Below are 19,667 nucleotides of genomic sequence, written 5' to 3'. Positions count from 1 at the left end.
AAAGCTACCGGGAAAAAAAGTTTATATGGCGTTCGTGACGCTGTAACTTTGTACAACGTCAATAGATGGCGCTGTATTGTCAAGTGTGGAAGTTAGGATGAGAATACTGACAGTTGCAAGCGGAGCTGGATTGTCGAACTGGTCGCGTGGATGCACGTGCAGTGCACGCGCCCGCCCAGCGGTGCAGACGAGGGCGGCAGGCGCTCGGCCCACTCGGGACCTTCGCGCCGCTGGCTTCCCAGCTGCGAACCACTTCCTGAACGGACCACCAGCAGCTTGCACACCAGCTGTAACAAAAATCATGCACAAAACTTAGGAGCTGTTCAGAAAATATGTCACATGGTATTTTACTTACCTAAGCCCTAATCATACAATTCTTTATGATGTGTTCGATGAATTTTTAAACACTTTAATTTTATTATTTTTTAATGTATTTTATTCATTTTAATTACTATACTTATACACACTCAGTTATTTAACAAGTACTTTAGAGCGTTCTTTTTTATTATTAAATCTATCCTTATTATGAGTCCGTTTTGTATATCGTGTGCAATAAACATATTATTTATTAAATATCATCGTTACTTTTTCCTAACCCCCCCCCCCCCCCCTTTGGCCTCACCCCTTTTCACACTGCTATAACTGTATTAACATCTAAAAATTTACACCGTTGTCGTTTCACACATTGACGCCTCCTGCAAGGCATAGGCTTCCCCCAACTTCCCCCAAAGATATCTATTGGGAGGTTCTACCATAATCGCCACACGTGGCAGGCGGATCGGCGATCGCATTGTGGTATTATGGTACGCAGAAACCTCTGCAGTCGCTGGAAACTTATTTATGAGGAGTGACAATACTATATAATTAACGTATAAGGTGTAGAAGATTGTATACCCGGATTCGAAACGGCCTAAAATCGCAAGTCTCATTCGTCTACCACTGCTGAATTTTTATTGATTTAAATTCTTAATAATAAACTATAACCATTTTTAAAAAAAAATTTACATCCTGTCACGTTTTGGCGCCAAAAGTTTGACAGCTTGCGACATGTTCTAATTTACTCTGTGGTTCTTAAAAAAATAAGTATATTTATATCTGTTTTCGAATCTATTTGACTGTTTTTTTTTTTCTTTATATTTATAGTGTGATATGTAACAGACAGGAACTCTCAATTCGCTACTTCTTTTTGATTCTTTGTACTCCTTAAAATGCTCACCGATCATGATGGAGATGATGTACAGCCCCGCAGTGCGTACGGTGAACTTGACACGTGCTGTGTTCGCTAGCGCAGGGTCTCCTGAACCCAGCTCCATGACCGTCGATATCTGAATATATTCCAAACGAGATAAATGTTACCACTGCTAATTTATTTCTACCCTACAAAATAGATCAGTTTTGTTAATACAGTAGTCCCTCGTATAACGCGGTACTTTTATAATGGAATTTTAGGTCCATCGTATAATAATTATTTCATATAACTCTGGGAATATCTACGTTGGTCAGGATGATATAAATACACTCGTTATTTTTTCATTTATTAACACTTTTATACACCATAAACAATAACTAGAAAAAAAAACTATTCATATAGAGGTACAAGAGGCGGTTTCTACCAGGCAACTCTCGGATGGAGATGAGAGAAAAAAGAGAGGGCAGTTTAGGGTGTACACATTTTTATTTATATATATATAAATATATACACCAATACCTCACTCTGCTTCGTGGTTACGTTCCAAAAAAACACGACGTAAATTGAAACGTCGTAAAGTGAATTAAGATTTTCTATAGCAAACCATGTAAAGATCGAAGATAGGTTCCAGGGTCACAAAATACTACTTCTTAAAAAGGAAATTGAACAAAGTAAACATTTAGAAAACAAAAATAATATAACTGTGCCAATAAATAAATTGGAGTAACATTAACTTTTTTTGTAACCAGAAACAACTCGTTAAAATTTATATAAATTTATTATTCTCTTTTAAAACAAAGCAGAAACACTATGCAATCGAAACTGAACTCTTAAAATTAGCTAAACAAAGTGAAAATAAAACTGTATTCAAATTGCGTTTATTTTTACTTAGAAAAGGAATCCCCGAGTTTTGATGACATAGCACAATTAGAAACAAAAGTGTTGCCATCTTTTAGAAAAAAAAAGAAAATTTCAAAAAATTAAAGACTGACCTAAAACAACGCAATCTCGAAAATCTGACGACGTATAGTGAAAATTAGTACTAATTAAGCAGCGACACACCTTAAAAAAAAACGAACCGACGCAAAGCGAGGTATTGGTGTACTTATTATGTTATTCCGGATGATGACAAATTCAAAAACCAATATCATTAAAACTGGTCCATCTGTTTTAGAGTGTAAGTTATTGTTTCCCAAATTGGGGCCCTTGCCCCATAGGGGGCCTATTTGATAGTTAATGTTCATTCTAATTCTAAAGAAGACACGACCCGAGTTTAAGCCGTTCGCTTTTGTACAAAAACATATTTGTTACATAGGGTGGTGTAAAAATTTTAGAAAGTCTAAGGCAACTTTAAGATCATCCTGTAGTTTTTATGTTAATAGACACTCAATATAGCGTGACACCGTTGAAAGAGCTATATATCGTCCTACTCATAACCCAATGAAGAATAATTTAATCATAATTTTCTCGCAAAATATTTTACAATTACGATAGAATATCGAAAAATTCAATATAGTCGCTTCGTTTTTATTATTAGGATGATTATTTATAGTTGTAAAAATTTGTGTAAACATATAGCTAATTTACTGTCAAATAATGTACTAAACAAACTTTATGACATAATAGCAATAAAAGGTGTTTTTAAAATTCTTGATACCGCATAAAATTAATTATTGTATATTATCTGTCTGTGCAGACTTTGTATGTTATAGACCTCTCACATTACAATAAAAAAGATGAACGTAACATATTTCAGATAAGTTATACATTCACCCCTTTAAAGATTTTACACCAATAAGCCTGCAGTTTAAATCTGAAACTTAAATAAGTTGTCTTGACTCACCCCAAAAACTTAAAGAAAAGGTTTTTTTGTACGTTACAAAAATTGTAACACTCTCTTAGATTAGAGTAAAAGCAAAACCTGATTCCAACATGGCATTAGCATATATCTACAATTTGTAGTCATATGTGAGAAATATCTAAAATCTTCAGATAAAAATCCAATTGCGAGCCACGATGCTTTTGGTAGTCTGACTAGAACCTTTATGCTCTAAATATGTTAAGTTTAAAATGAGCTTGTAAAATAAAAAAAAGGTTGATGTAAAATTGAAAACGAATAAATGCATTTAGAAACCGAAAACAGATTGATGTTAAGATGGAAATCAAAAAAGATGGACGTGTAATTGGAAACAAGAGAGATTGACGTGAAGCTGAAAAAACATATAGGTCGATGTCAAGTTGAAAATAAAAACTACCGGTGTAAAGTCTGCACCTAAAGAGATGAACGTAAAATAAGAAACAAAAATGATGTGAAAATGGAAAACAAAGAGGCTGATGTCAAATTAAAAATAAAACCGACTGATGTGAAGTTGGAAATTAAAAAAGATGGACGTAAAGTTGGAAACAACAGAGATTGATGTGAAGTTAAAAGCAAAAAAGTTGATGACAAGGAAACAAATACGAGTTGTAAAGTTGTAAATAAACATAAAGATCGATGTGAAGTTGGGAAATAAAAAAGCTGGCATCAAGTTGAAAATAAAACCGACTGATGTGAAATTGAAAATCAAAAAAGATGGACGTGTAGTTGGAAACAAGAGAGATTGACGTGAAGCTGAAAAACAAATAGGTTGATGTCAATTTAAAAATAAGCTCTACGTAAGTTGAAAGCAAAAAGGTTGATGACAAGGAAACAAAAACGACAGTTGTGATGTTGTAAATAAACCACAAGGTCGATGTGAAGTTGAAACAAAAGAAATTGAATTAAAAAAGAACACAAAGGAGATTGATAGAAGAAACGCAATCCACCTTTCTGGTGCCGTGCGTGATGCTGACGGTGAGTTCGTCTGTGTCGCAGATGGGGTAGGGCTGCCCGTTGCGCTGGTAGCACAGTATTGTGAAGCACATCGTCTCGCCCACGGGCTGCGGCTCCTGCCAACCCCACTCGACCTGTTGCCGTGATAGTACTCTTATACACTGATTGAAAGATGCTAATGCTACAAATTTTTCACAATCGCTTACAAAGTTATGACAGAAACTAAATACAATACAAGGAGTTGAGATGTAATTGCTAGACAACTTCCACTAAAACAGCAGCTAAGGAATAAATCCAGTTATGGTTGGATCTTTCCATTTTCTTTTTAAAACCAATATCTTCAGTCTTTCTGGAAATTGTAACATTTCGAATATATTGTCTAGTTTACTAACTGATTTTGTCTGCTGTAATATGATAACAGTTCTTTATTTTCCTGTGAGAAAGTATGTGTTCCATCAGTATTAATATGAGGAAGCTTACCTTGCAGCTAGGTGGGTGTAAGTACTTCCCAGTGACGTACTGCAGAAGGGAGTGCTTGGCCTCCGGCGCTAGGGAGGGTTGAGTCATGGCAGCCAAGGTCACCAACCCGCACACTGACACCGAAACGACCAGCATACCCCCTGGGAAAATGAATCAATGCGTAAAAATTTCATTTTATTTCCCATTATGGATCATGCAGAGGTAAATGCTCTGAGCTTCTCTGTGAAATCAGAAATGAGAAGATAAGCGAATGAATCAATATCGCCAACCTAGCTTGAAGAATTCTCGTCAGAACACATCGCTCATGCAACCGCCATGACCGTTGGAGCCCAGAGGTAGAAGAGGCGAGAGTAACTTCTCCCTCTCTCTCCAAGCCCCACGTTGGTCCATGATATAGTTAAGATCTAGATAAGTCGCTGGATTTGAGCAGCGCAAGTCCGGACATCGTGGCAATATTTAAAAGAGACGTACACAGCAAGACTGGTGGTATCAGATCGTCACAATGACTGATCTTACGCATCTAGACTTCCTGCGCCCTTAACTATGTCTTCGGCCCACCTAGTGGGCTGCTACCCACGCCCAGTCTACCTGCACGTGGTCGCCTTTGGGTTTTCGTAAACATATTATAAGTGTAATGAAAGGTCTATCTTTACAGATATACCTTCGCTATACAGCGTCTGGAAATCTTTATCAACTTCAAGGTCAGAAAAGGACCAATATATAGCTGTTTCTGCCATGCAGCAGTAGCCGTGCAACAAAGTGCACCGCCCGTCAGCCCGCTGATAAATGCGCGTGCGGTAAACAATGCGAAACACAACTACCACCGTTAAATCGCTCAACACGTATTTCACCCTTCCACGGGGCATCCTCAGGAGTAATGTTACACCGATTAGTGCCAAACACAGAGTGACATTAAGTGGAACACATGTTGGCATGGCGGAAGCAGCTATATATTGGTCATTTTCTTACTTAGGATGGACTTCCGCAAAATAACGCCTAAATCAATTAGATATTCAAGGTCCTCGGCTAAGAAGAGAACAGACTAGCACAAACGAAGAGTGTTCTCCAGCAGTGGCTGAATGTAGAATGACAAAGATCTCACCCCAAGTCCACGCATCCTGATGCTTGCTGTTCTTGACCACAGCGCTCCAAAGGTCTGCTTTAAGGGTCTGGAGCGCCTCCTTGCCGGTGGGTAGGCTTTGACGCGCTGCTGACCAGGTACCGAAGTCCTTGGGGTCGAGCACGTGTCTCGCCGTGGAGTCCTCCAACCAATACACATCTTCCAAGGACGAGACATCAAGACTGAGGAGTCTGGGAACATACAAACACAGATTAGCTTGTTAATATCCCAATGATATGATATTTAGAACTATGAGATTAGATGGTTTTCTAAATTGAAATATTTCACATACACACACACGCAATTAAAATTGCATTTTGTGCATATTTTTTCATCTTATTTTAAACTTTGTTAAAAAAATAGTTTTTTTTTTTAATTTATCTCTACTAGATTAGTAGGTGAGAACTACGGCTTTTGATTTATAAATGTGATTTAAATTCCAGGAAGACATGCACAATGGTTATTGTACAGGATGATTAATTATAGGCTTAAAAGCTCGAGACATATGTATTTGTAATCGACCTATATATCACTATAAATTTTTTTTATAAATTTTTTTATTGGAATTCTACAAGCTTCTGTACAAAGTCTGAAGGAGATTTTATAACGTAGTAATCAGAATTTTGAAACCACTTTTTTTAACTATGTTATTATTACGTTGTTTTTTATTTCGGAAACCATTGATTTTTATATAGGACCACAACACATGAACACTAGCTTATAACATATGGTCCAGCGGTAGAGGACTGGAACTTGCGATCGTAGGTCACGTGTTCAGTTCCTGGTACAATCGTATAACTTACACTTGTATTAGTAATACAGGATTGCCACTACTCACGAATGAGTTTCCAGAGGATAGGCAGCAGCGTTCTTGCGTACCATAATACCACATTGGGATCGCCAACCTGACAATGGTCATTACCCATAGATATCTTTGGTGGAGGCCTATGTCCGCCCACTGCAAGGCATCTATGGGTTGAAACGACGACGATGTACCACATATTTATTTCCAATAGATTCAAGCGTTACCTTTCGAAAGTCCATGCTAAGTAAGAAAGAGACTAATATATAACTACATCCGCTATGCAGCAGTAGTCGTGCAATTAAGTGCACCGCCCGCCAGCCCGGCGGTAAACAATGCAAAACACAACTTCCACCGTTAATTTACTTCACAAGTGTTTTACTCCTCCACAGGGCATCCTCAGAAGGAGTTACACCGACCAGTGCCAAACACTTGGTCTTTGCCGCACACGCATTTATCGGCGGACTGGCGGGCGGTGAACTTCATTGCACGACTACTGCTGCATAGCGGAAGTACCTATATTAGTCCCTTTCTTAGTCACATATTTATTGATGGCAAACGGAATATTCAACCCTTTATAGCTTTTACATCTATAAATCACTCTGTATATAAACACTTGTGTATATCAGTAGTAAAAATATTAAATGGTAATATAAACAACAAATATGTATTAGGGGGACTGGAAAGTAATGTCGTTTCTATGGACATATTTTACAGAAAAACCGATTTGTTACCGCTCCAGCATTGATTTAGTATACCAGACGGCAAAAGGTTGTTAATAACTAAGGTGAATATATTGTTAATTAGAGATAAAAACTTGTTCTAAATGTAGTTGTGTGAATTTAACTTAAGAAAACGACATTATTTTCCGATCCCCCTAATATATATTTATGTTCTTTATTTAAAATTACAGAATATTTAATTCTAGTACATCATTGGCAGATTATCCAGTTAAAATGTGTGTTAAAGTAAGTATTACATCGTTTTGTCTTTAAATAGCATAATAATTGAATGTTGTATACAAATGTACTATATAAAACAAAATTTGAACTCAAGTTAAAAATATACTTTTATCACATTCTCAAGCAATATTTAATATAAAAATAGAAATATAAAAAGGATCTTTGTTACACCCGTTCAAGTTAAAAATATAAACATACAGATGTAACTGAATAAGAAGGATAAAATTTCCACTCTCGACGTCTTGTTACAAAGGGGGCGCCCACACCTTTCGACAACCCACTCCTCTAGACCTCCCTAGGGATAAAAATATGTCGTATACAGCGAGAAAAATTTAGAAAAATTAAATTAAACTCGAAATATAAACTAAAAGGTTCAATTATTAAAAGCTTCCCAAGTTGTAATAAAATGTTCTATTTGTGAAGCTACCTTTTTGTAAAAGTTGTTTCAATGATTGGATAATTTTTATAAGTTCAGTTATAATTATTTTTTTACTTATTTAATGGAATCAGTCGTTACCTTGTGGAAGTCCGTCCTAAGTAAGAAAAGGACCAATATTTAGCCACTTCCGCACATGCAGTGGTAGTCGTGCAACAAAGTGCACCGCCCACCAGCCCGCTGATAAATGCGTATGCGGCAAACAGTGTGAATTACACAACTATCACCGTTAAATCACTCTCAACACGTATTTCACCCCTCCACGGGGCATCTTCAGGAGTTATGTTACACCGATAGTTTGGTACTAATCGGAAACTTTTGGAGCGGAAGTGGCTAAATATTGGTCCTTTTCTTACTTATTTTTTACTATTTAGTCTTTTCCAGTGCCATAATAAAGATATTTCATAAAATAAAAATACGAAAATATATGAATGGTTTTATTGATAACTTGCCTTTTGACCGAGAAACATTATACTAAAATTCAAAAGTCTACAAAATTTTTGTAAAATCATCTAATTTCCAGACCATTTACGCCGGATAATGCTACAGGCCAGGGCTTTCAATTTTGTGTAATAGATGTATAGAAAACATGTTCCTAAAGGATACACGATGCGTTTACTAAGTAGAAACAAGTGTATAATTTTGAATACAGTGTTCCAGACACTGTGTGACAAAAAGATAAACATGTCGCCTAAGGTGTTAATTATTAAACAAAATAGTGTGATCAAAAAGTAAAATTAATTTGTTCATGAAATGTAAATTCTTTATTTATTCTTCCAAATCTATTTCATCACCTTTCAAAGTAATCAACAGCTGATAAAACGCACTTTTTCCAATGCTTTTTCTAGTTTTCGAAACATTCAGAATAGATTTTTTTCCTGTATATCCTTCATATTTGATTCGATTTTTATCTCCTCAATCGTGTCCTCGGTTTTTCCAGGTATGCTACCTGAGGGGTCGAAGACCAGTGGGTAGACCCAGGTATCGCTGGATCGATCGCGTTGAGACAGACTTGCGTGAATTGAATGTCAACCAATGGCATACGATGGTGCAAGATAGAGGAAAGTGGAAGTCTCTCGCTTCGGAGGCCAAGACCCACTTTGGGTCACTGAGCCAGCGGAGTAAGTAAGTAAACGTGTCCAAACGGTGTTCACGTTGGTCTTTTGAGTTTGCTGAATAGCCAGAAGTAGCACGGAGCCAAATTAGTCGACTACGCTGTTTGTGGAACGATATGAGTCGAAGTCTTGTCAAAAAAAAGTAGCGAAGAACCAATGCAGTATGACATCGACCAATCGAGACTTGACGCGTTTGAGACACGAAACATCCTTCATAATGATTTAGGACAGTGATTCCCAAAGTGGTCTATATCGACCCCTAGGGGTCTATGACAACCGGCAAGGGGTCTACGTCAGTGAAAAAAAATTGGGGGTCCATGAAATGAAAATGGGGGTCCACGATAGTGGAACTCAACACATATACTGATAGTACCTATTTACTTAGATCATACTATCTTATAATATCAAAATATTTACATTATTTATAAAAGTACCTATGAAGTAAAAAAATTATTATATATGTTATATGTATATGGAATATAGCGAGGAAATTTTTAATTTCCTTTCCATCGTGGAAAGGATAATAAAAATTTCACATTTTTAACCTAGTGGAAAGGGGGTTCACCGCTGTTACCAATCTCCTAACGAAAAAAATAAACAGACTGGACATCATTAGCCGAGGAGATTGTTTTTACTTTAAGTTTTTAACACTAAACTTCACTACAGTTAGAAATTTACAGAAAATCAATATAAGGTAAGTAGGGGGTCTACTCAAGGCGGAAAAACATGGCAAGGGGTCAACCTACGACACAAAAAAGTTTGGGGAACTCTGGTTTAGACTGAGTTAAATGATATTACAGCTTTTGACAAACAGACGCTTGACAAATGTTATAGACAGGCCTATTCCTTACAGTGCGCGTCTTAGGGCTGAAACAGGGCTTCTTAAACTTTTGTCATTTACGACCCCATTTATGATTGCGAGTTTCTTAACGACCCCATACAAATATAAAAAAATATACATTTTTTGATGATTTATTTACTCGGTAACAATATACATATACATATGAAAATATATAGTTTTAGAATTCGTTTTGAAACATACAATAATCTAAAATTTATAATTGCACAAAAAATTATAAAATTGTATTTATATTAGTTTGACATTAAAATCCTTCGACCGCAGAATTTTGCCACGCGACCTTATTTAGGGTCGCGACCCATAGTTTAAGAAGGCCTGGGCTAAAACAAAACAACCTATATCAATTAAATCAACCTTTCGAAGTTTTCTTCTTAACGATATTTCTTATACAACAGTATTTTTTGTTAACCCTTAACTTGACAGATTTATTTTAATATTACATTAATAATCATACCACTTGACTTTTAAGACCCAACGATGCCAACAGATAAACTGAACAAGCGTTCGAAAATAAATTACCTAAACATTCACATAAAAATGATTACTTTGCGTTCAAAATTGATGCCACTATTTTTTTTATTCTAATGTATCTCTACAGATACATTATCAAGAAAAGTGTTAACAATTGTACTTACGATCTACGGTTGTCAAAATACTTAACTGGCAACCCTTTTCATTAGTTTCGTGTTCCTTAATATTCAGAATGAAATTTCATGAAATATTTTCTTGAGCACACACTATTCTTCACGTGTTTGCTTTCATCTCTATTACGGAGTGAGTCCTCACACGTCCTCCGGTGCCGCGAGAGTCTTTGTCTACGCCTCTGATACAACAAGCACATAAAGCTGTCTATTCACTGACCTAACATAACAGATGTCTTGTTTTTATTTTAATAAAAAAAACAACTTTTACTTTTGTAAACTTATATGGTTTATAAATTCGTTGACTATATACACTAAGAACTGTGATATACTCGTATGTATAAGAGAAAAACGAAAATAAAATCTGTGATATTATAAATAGTAATTAGACCTAACTGCAGTAATTGAGGTTGGATGAAAGGTTTAAAGAGAAGAAGAGAAATATTGAATAAATTATGAAAAGAGACTGAAAGATTAATATTGTGAGGAATAGAAAAGAATAAAAATAATAAAAGAAAGTGAAAAATTTAATATAGAATATAAAATAGCGGTTCCCACATAAATAAGACTGGAACGAGAGGTCCCCAAAACAGAGGCCATTCTGATTATGTATATATATATATATGTATTTATATATATATATATATATGTATATATATAATTAGAACGGGGTCTACCCAACACGGAAAAACATGGCAAGGGGTCTACGACACAAAAAAGTTTGGAGAACTCTGCTCTAGGTTCTGCGTAAACAACAAAATAATTTGGCGGATATCTAATTTTTAAAATTAAATTAACATAATACAATTCACAAGGTCATTTAATTAAATATCATACATAAATTATTATTTAGTTTTAATGTACATCTGCATTTATTGTCTTCGACATTGTGCATGGTTATATCTCGCAGCGCTCGTTGCGTGAATGGACTGCTTTATTCATCTCAAACATGTCGCTGGGATAGCGCTTTGAGACGCGAACAAAGGGACCCTGTCCCGGTCCGCAGCAGCGTGGACCTCAAAAGGAAATGCGCCGGGGAAAAAAAACTCCACGTACAAAGGCTGTCGCGACAATATTACTATTATACATACGTTGAAGAGGTTCTTTCGTATATTTTATGAAATTTTGTGACATATTTTTCTATATTTTTACGTTTAAACTATAATATAGACATAATAATAATAATAATACAAACATAATATAGACATAAACAAACTAAGAAAACTCATCAAGACATCTTTCCATCTCACACAACTACTAAGCGGGCACGGGTACTGCAAGCAGTACCTGCACCGTTTTAAAATAATCGATAATGAGACTTGCCCATGTGACGACTCCACAGTACAGACTTTTCATCACTTACTCAGACATTGCTCCCGATTCGAATCCAAAAGACGTAACCACGTGACCTTATGTGAAAACCTTAATATACCTCCGTTCAACTTACCGGACCTTCTCAAGAAAAAATCTACAGCAGAATCTTTTGATGAGTTGGCCCGGCACATTGTCCTAAATCTCAAGGCATTTAACGGTCTGTAGCGCTTGGGCAGCGACTTGAAATAAAATAATGTACCAACTAATATAATTAAGTATTCCAAATTCTATTGTTAATATGTATACATTTTAACTGTATTTACCCGTAAGAGAAAATTGTGTAAGAAAAATTGTAAAAAATATAAAACGCTGTCGTGCGTCGCAGCTGAGAGAAGAAAGATCCGTGTCAAATAGCGGCAACCCTCTCCCAACTGTCTGCGTTTAGTAAAAGTGAAAAATAAATATTGTAAAAAAAACCACTAGCGATACAAATTAGAATTAATAAAAAAAAAACTATAATATAGATGCCTCATATTCTTCGATGACTTCTTAACATTTTGTAGGCAGTTATATTATTCTGTTACTGTGGAAATTTTAAGGCTTCATATCACAAAAACGTGACAATTTTTTTTTAATTACCTAAAGAATTGTGACAAAACCAAAAAAGGAAGATATCTGAAGACCCAAGGACAAGGTTACCCGATGGATGTATCATCACGTCCCAGAAAAACTTCATTCTTGTAGAGTTTCTGATTACAACTTTTATGATGAAAGACCACATCCCTTCTATTGATATTTACAAACGTCTTCTTCCAACTTGCATAAATCACATTAGTTCTGCCTTTCTGCTTTTCAAACTTCTTGCATAAATCATATTAATTTTGCCTTTCTGCAGTTTATCACCATTTATCGATATCTTCAAAAAGGATTAGGTTTCATCACAAAGGAATCACAAATGGGTACACGCTTCATCGGATTTCTTTCAGTGAACTCATGTAGTTAGCTTATATCGAACTTTGAGCAACGATGACATACGATTCCGAGACGTAGTCATGGGCCTTATAAGAAATCTCAAGGTCACCCAGAGAGCAATGGAGAGGGCTATGCTCGAAGGTTCGCTGTGAGATTCAATCGTAAATGAGGAGATCTTTAATGGAATCAGGCGTTACCTTGCGGAAGTCCATCCCAAGTAAGAAAAGGACCAATATTTAGCCACTTTCGCACATGCAGTGGTAATCGTGCAACAAAGTGCACTACAGAGTCAACTCTGTTTTTGGCACTAATCGGTTTAACATAACTCCTGAAGATGCCCCGTGGAGGGGTGAAACACGTGTTGAGTGATTTAACGGTGGCAGTTGTGTAATTCGCATTGTTTGCCGCATACGCATTTATCAGCAGGCTGGCGGGCGGTGCACTTTGTTCCACGACTACCACTGCATGTGCGGAAGTGGCTAAATATTGGTCGTTTTCTTAATTAATGAGGAGATCCGCTGAAGAAGGTCACCGACGTAGCTCGAGCAATTATTCGTCTAAAGTGGGGGACCGAAAGGTATTTGAGTGACGACCACGTGCCGGTAGACATGGCGTGGGTAAAACACCCCCTTCGGCGACTCTGAGACGGACGATGGTTCGACGTGGTCTCGAACCATCGTGATAGCACCACGAGGGTTTCGGGGGTAGCGTATCCACGCATACCTCGGGACGGGCTATCAAAAAATAGCACGGCGCGAGGGAAGACCGCGTGGCGATCCCTGACAGGGAGATACCGCGGTCCCCCGTATAGCGCAGAGGGCGACCACCGGGGGAGGTTTTAGTGGGTAGGAATCCCACATACCCCTGTCCTCTTCTTATCAGGGCATCTTGAATACCGGAAGATTTCCCCCACCGAAACAAAAAAAAAAGGGTAACGCACCCCACTATATGACAGTGTTAAGATTATGAGACGCAATCTTTGTCAGAGGCTTGAAATTTTTTCCTTGAAATTTACAAACTTAAGTTTCTTGAGCTAGATTAATCTGGCAAACGTGTTACTCCACGTCATTTAAAGTTGCCGTGAACGAGGTCGGGTGCAAAGCGCTGTCGTATGCGTAGGCGGCGAGCACCGATGACGTGGATAATGCTCGCAGCCTACGAAAGCGCGTATTTCTTTATTTATTTTCTTACCGCGTGACCTATTTAAAATCTGGCATACCCAATAAGCTCATATTCACAAAAGTGTTGTTTTCACTTTATATCTGACAAGTTATGTCCTATAAGTCCTAAGATATCTTACAATTAATTTAATTATTTTATATTAGAATATACCTGGTCAGTACCTTCTGCTTTAAATAATTCTTTCTCATTCTTTGTAGCCTCTTTCTATATATCTCTTATATTTCCATCTATCTTTATTTCTGAAGGTTAATTCCTGAAAAGCCTTGTTCTAGGACTCGAAGAGTTGCTTCTATAGAGTTCTTTGACCTTCTTTTTATCGTTTATAGTTTAATCAAGATCGCGGGAACCGGTCACCTTGGCAATTTGTGGCGGAGCCCTATGCCTCACAGTGGGCGTGTAATATCTGACAAATTAAAGCATAACTTCAATATCTATAATCCTGAATGACTTATATATATACTTCTGCCTTAAAGAATTTTTTGTAGCCTCTTTCTATCTATCTCCTATATTTCTACCTATCTTTATTTCTGAAGGTTACTTCCTGAAAAGTCTTGGTCTAGGATTCGAAGAGTTGCTTCAATAGAGCTGTTTGACCTTCTTTTTATCATTTATAGTTTAATCAAGGTCGCAGGGACCGGTCATCTTGGCAATTTTTGGCGAAACCCTATGCCTTACAATGGACGACCAATATCTGATAAAACAAACCATGACTTCAATATCTATAATTCTGAATGATTTATTAATAATGCACTAAATTAAAAAAAAATCAAGTAATGCCAAAAATAAATGGAGCGGGTATAATTTATAAGAATTCGGTACAGGTTGATGTATAATGTCGCGGGTCGACTCCACGCCCGCCGCTATTCGGGTCAGGTCAATTTTAAAAACGAATTTCAAGTCGACCGGCAGCGAGGCGTGCGGGGTTATGCAAGCGAAATAGAATTTCAATGTGTTCACATAAACTGCGACCTCTTTAGGTTTTACATTACATTTATGAATCTAAAGTAAATGTCATGAATAATTAAATTTAATACAGAGCCGCGTGAACTGTGCGAAATGATGACATGCAAAAACTTACGTTCCATATTCAAAAAAAAAAACATTCGACATTCAAAAAAATTAAGAAATAAGTCGACCTTTGTTCTTAGCTTTTTTTTTCTTTAAACGTAACTAGTAATATATAAGTAAATTTGTTGTCTTTGGTCTTGATTTTTTTTTCTTTTTTTATGGCCCCCGCTATTGGGAGCTTCTCGTACCCCTGTTTTGTTTGGGACAGGGACTTTATTTACAAATAATTTTTTCATGGTTTTATCTTTATTCTACACTCACTTTCATTCTTTTCAATTTCTTTTATTCTTTCCTGTTATCCTTCACAATATCTTGCTATTTTTTTGTTCTTTCATTCCTTCTTGCTTTCATCGCCTTCCTTTTCCTCATCTTTTTTACTCTTAGGTGGCTAGGTACAATTTTATTTCTAATCTTTATTTTATTCTTACATTTCTATCATTATCTTTTGATGTTACAGATTTGTTTAGATTAGACTTTTTTCTTTTACATGTGTTTTATATGTGCATTTTGGTTCAAGTTTTCCTATTTTGTTTTATTATTTTTTATTGCATTGCTTACCACCCTGCGAGCAAACGATAGACTTTGGTCTTGTTTGTTGTTTTCGGTGGATGTGCGAAGTGACGAGAATCGACAAAATTCGCAAAGAATACGTTCGAGGTAGTCTAGGCGTACGTGACATCGCCTAGATAAACCTCAAGAAACCAGACTACGTTGATTTTGACACGTAAAGAGGACCCCAGAGTAGTTAGGCAGCGTCGCATCCAATCCCAACATCCAGACCGAAAACTAGATGAATGGATGGTGAAGTGGAAACGTAAAACGAAGAAGTGTATGAATGGGGGGGTCTACCCCCCCCATCAGATGGGAATAATAAATGTCAAGGAGAGAGAGAGAGTATCTATAAGAGTTCCGTGAATCTTCGATTGAAATTTCAAATAAATATTTATGCATTCAATTTATAATACATTGTACGATGTATCGATTTAAATACACCGTTAATATTAAAATATATATAGTTATTTTTTTTTAATTTATTACCAGCATTGATATAGGATATACGATATAAGTTCAGATATGTGTTTTGTGTAAAAAGCTTTGCTCCTATCAACACGTTAATCAATTCATTATATATATATATATATATATATTCATATATATATATATATATATATATTCATATATATATATATATATATATATATTCATATATATATATATATATATATATATTCATATATATATATATATATGAATATATATAGTGTTCGCTGTAAAACGAGTGATGTCCGCTTCCTTCAATGTAAACCTTATTTGCTGACAAATAATAATTAATATTTTGTAAACAATAATTAATTTTAATATGTTATGTACGTAATTCGAATTTTAAATATATTTATATATATATACTATCTTCTGCTTACTATATTATCATTATGTTATTTATTATATCTGAAGATTTTTTGTTTAATTACCTCGTATAAATACTATACATAAGTTGACAATATAAATCATATTTTGTACATACTTAGATGATTTTATAAATTCTTTAAATATAAATAAAAAATAAAAGATAAAATTCATTTATTCAACATTGGAACTTTTAAGAGAACTATAGATCGACAACTTTTTTTAATCTATTTTATTTTTGACTCTACTCTGCTTCGTAAGGTGTTATAGTTGTGGAGAAGAAGCAGGAAGAAACTCCACAACAACACATATTTAACAATACAGATTTGTACATATACACTTATAGATATAGCCTGAATGAAATCAAAATAATCAGGCTACATCACTGCCAAGGATTTTTGTCATTTAAATATTCATCTATTGAATAATAAGCCTTTACCATAAATTTTATATTAATATGCATTTTAAATTTTATTAAATGGTAGTCCAATGATGTTTTGCGGAACTATATTAAAAATCTGTTTCACGGTACATTGTAAATACCCTAAAGAGGTCCGCTATTTTTTTAAATAAACTAATTTTTTATTTAAATTTAAAAAGTAAAGTATCAAAATATGAAAATGTCGTACGTACAAAATCACTAATCAGATATTCGATCTTCGACCTTGACTTTTAGCCAAGGACAGAAGCTAAATTCTATATTCCACGTAATTCAGTCACTCGTGCCAACCTGAAATATCTGTGATATATATTTTCCTTTGCCATCTTTTTATATTTAGGTTATAGATATCTTTATACCTTTTGTCTACCTACACACAACCATATTTATATATATATATATATATATGGTTATTATTAAATTTGTCACGTGCGCACTAAACAATACAGGCCCATGGGAGACCAACCCACCCGTGGTACCACGCTGAACAGATTGCATGCATACACAAAAGATAACGTAACACGCATACACACACACATACGCGGATATCGTTCCGTTCTGAACAAAATTAAGAAATGTTTCCATGTGTATCTATTTATAAGACAGTTTCTTTTTTTATTTTGCTGTCGTGTGTTTGTTTTGTGTTTTGGTATGTTAAGTTACTATAATTACTGTGTGTAAGTACTATATATATATATATATATATACACACACACTAGACAGACAGACACACACAATTGATACTTATGGGTGATATACCACAATCGCCACGCATGGCAGACGGGTTGGCGATCGCAGTGTGCTATTATGGTATGCAGAGAACGCTTCTGCCCATCCCCTGGAAACTTGTTTGTGAGTAGTGGCAATCCTATATAATGAATAGACCAAGTATTATAAGATTGTATCCCAGGAAACGAACCCGCGACCTAAGATCTCAAGTCTCAGTCCTTTACCACTCAGCTAGGGGATGTCGCAATTGAAGACTACAGTAGCTGCAGTATTTTACTGAGTTAAAAAAAAATTGTTATCAATGAGAATGTGGTAGTTTACTTGGAGTATGCGTGCTGGAGGCGGTGTGTGGCGAGCCACTGACGCAGGATCAGGCGCTGCTGCAGCACAAGCGCCGCGCGCCGCAGACGCCGCTCCTCGGAAGCTGGGAGCTCCGGCAGCCGCTCCAGCGCCTCCGGGGACCCACATCCTGACAGTGTCGAAATACCTGCCAACCAAATAGTTCCTCTATAACATAGTGATGAGGTAATTTGCTCAAGAAAAGTAAAATACAAGTATTACTCGTTCTTCTGCATAAAAGTTACCTAAATTTAAACAAAGACATCACTCGAATCCAAGTCGGATGACAAGCGTTCAGGGAACCCTAAAATAAGTTCTCTAACACTTTCTTCTTACTATAAAACCAAAAGGTTATCAACAGCAAATGGGCTATTTACTATTTTAAAGCTTTTAACATCTATAACAAATCATCCTGTTTAAAAAAGCAAGATAGAATACGGTCACTAGAAACTTACAAAGAGACAGTAAGAGAAATTCTTTGAATTAAATTCAAGTTTAACTGCTAACAAGTTTCAACAGTTCGGAAAAGAATTTTCTTCAACCGGACAAAGTTTATTTGAACACATTTTGAAGGAAATAGTTTGTAACTTGTGCATTAGTTTTTTAAGAACATATATGTCATCGGTAGGTGCTGGAATAAGGCCGCTTTCAACCGGTCTTATTCAAGATACTTCTAGATTAGCACAGAGAGTAAAGTACGAGAACATCGCCTCACTGGTGAGTAGAGAGTAGTGTTAGACTTTTTGAACTTCTGCAAAAATTTAATAAGTAAAACAATGCAATAAATAAAAAGAACAAGAATAATAAAAATAATAAACAATAGTGATAAAATAGTTGTAATAATAGGAATGTAAATTAAATGCGATATATATATAGTAAGAAAATAAATTAAAATTAATAATTAATATATTGTTAAACAAATAATAAAAGTAATATTGTAGAACTCTGAAGGGACAGCATAGGAAGCGAGGCGATGTATGGAAGGAAATCAGAGGAAGAATGAAAGACATTGAGAAGGACGATAGATGAATATGGAAATTAATTAAAATTATTTCAAGAATTATTATATAAATAAAGGCTATATTATATAAGGCTAGGCTATCATTCACCAATGATAACGTTTGGTTGAACCAAAGACTTCAAAAATGGGGCCATACTCCGAGCGAGGAATAAAATAAAAACCGGTCTTATTATAAAAGGAATAAGACCAGCAGTTGATGTCAAAATGTTGATGCTGATGAAATAAACACCTAAGTCGTAAAAGCTATACGTAAAAATTTCTAAAAAATATCTTTCTTGTATTAACAAAAGGCGAGAAAGAGTGCAATATACACCATTACCGTCACAATGGGCACATTAGTTGTGAGTACGTTGCTTAGCAACCATTGGCCTCGCCTTTGTGACGCCGCGAAGCCTTTAAATCATATAGATGACCTTAACAGTTTTAAAACTAACATTAATTTCATATTTTGCCACTGTCTACTATATAAAACCTTTAGATGGAACTTTTTGATACATTGTTCATATGAAACTACATTAGTGCGAATCAAAAAAACAATTCCCACGTGAGCCTGCAGAGTTCCTGGTTGTAAAGAGCGCGTCAAAAGTTATATGTAAACTGCAGATAAAAACATATTGATTAATAAATAAATAAGTTATGTCCTTTTTTTTGGAGCCTACATGTTTTAGATAAACTCTAAGAATGCAACGCCCAAGCAAACTATCGTTTTCACTCGAACAATCCATATTACATATATACTGACCACATTGATCCTGCTTTCTACAGACACCAGGAGGTTTC

At 35.7% G+C, this 19,667-nt stretch overlaps 1 protein-coding gene across 1 annotated transcript in view; it reads right to left on the bottom strand.

The window, feature by feature from the left end:
* The window catches only part of LOC137932973 (apoptosis-resistant E3 ubiquitin protein ligase 1), a 51,867-nt gene that overhangs the window by 8,221 nt on the left and 23,979 nt on the right, over positions 1-19,667 (bottom strand). Inside the window, exons 2-7 of the mRNA XM_068776668.1 lie at positions 17,849-18,014; positions 5,584-5,792; positions 4,482-4,621; positions 3,995-4,135; positions 1,217-1,325; positions 58-287 (exon numbers count right to left, since the gene is read on the bottom strand). Coding sequence (XP_068632769.1) covers positions 58-287; positions 1,217-1,325; positions 3,995-4,135; positions 4,482-4,621; positions 5,584-5,792; positions 17,849-18,014 — 995 coding nt within the window. The remainder of the gene's footprint in view (positions 1-57; positions 288-1,216; positions 1,326-3,994; positions 4,136-4,481; positions 4,622-5,583; positions 5,793-17,848; positions 18,015-19,667) is intronic.

This window comes from Battus philenor, unplaced genomic scaffold (assembly GCF_028537555.1).
Source record: "Battus philenor isolate CCGP_79_NKW_IND1 unplaced genomic scaffold, ilBatPhil1.0.hap1 SCAF_12, whole genome shotgun sequence".
Taxonomy (NCBI): domain Eukaryota; kingdom Metazoa; phylum Arthropoda; class Insecta; order Lepidoptera; family Papilionidae; genus Battus; species Battus philenor.
Note: the sequence above shows the minus strand (reverse complement) of the source record. Positions and strands in the feature narration are given on the sequence as shown.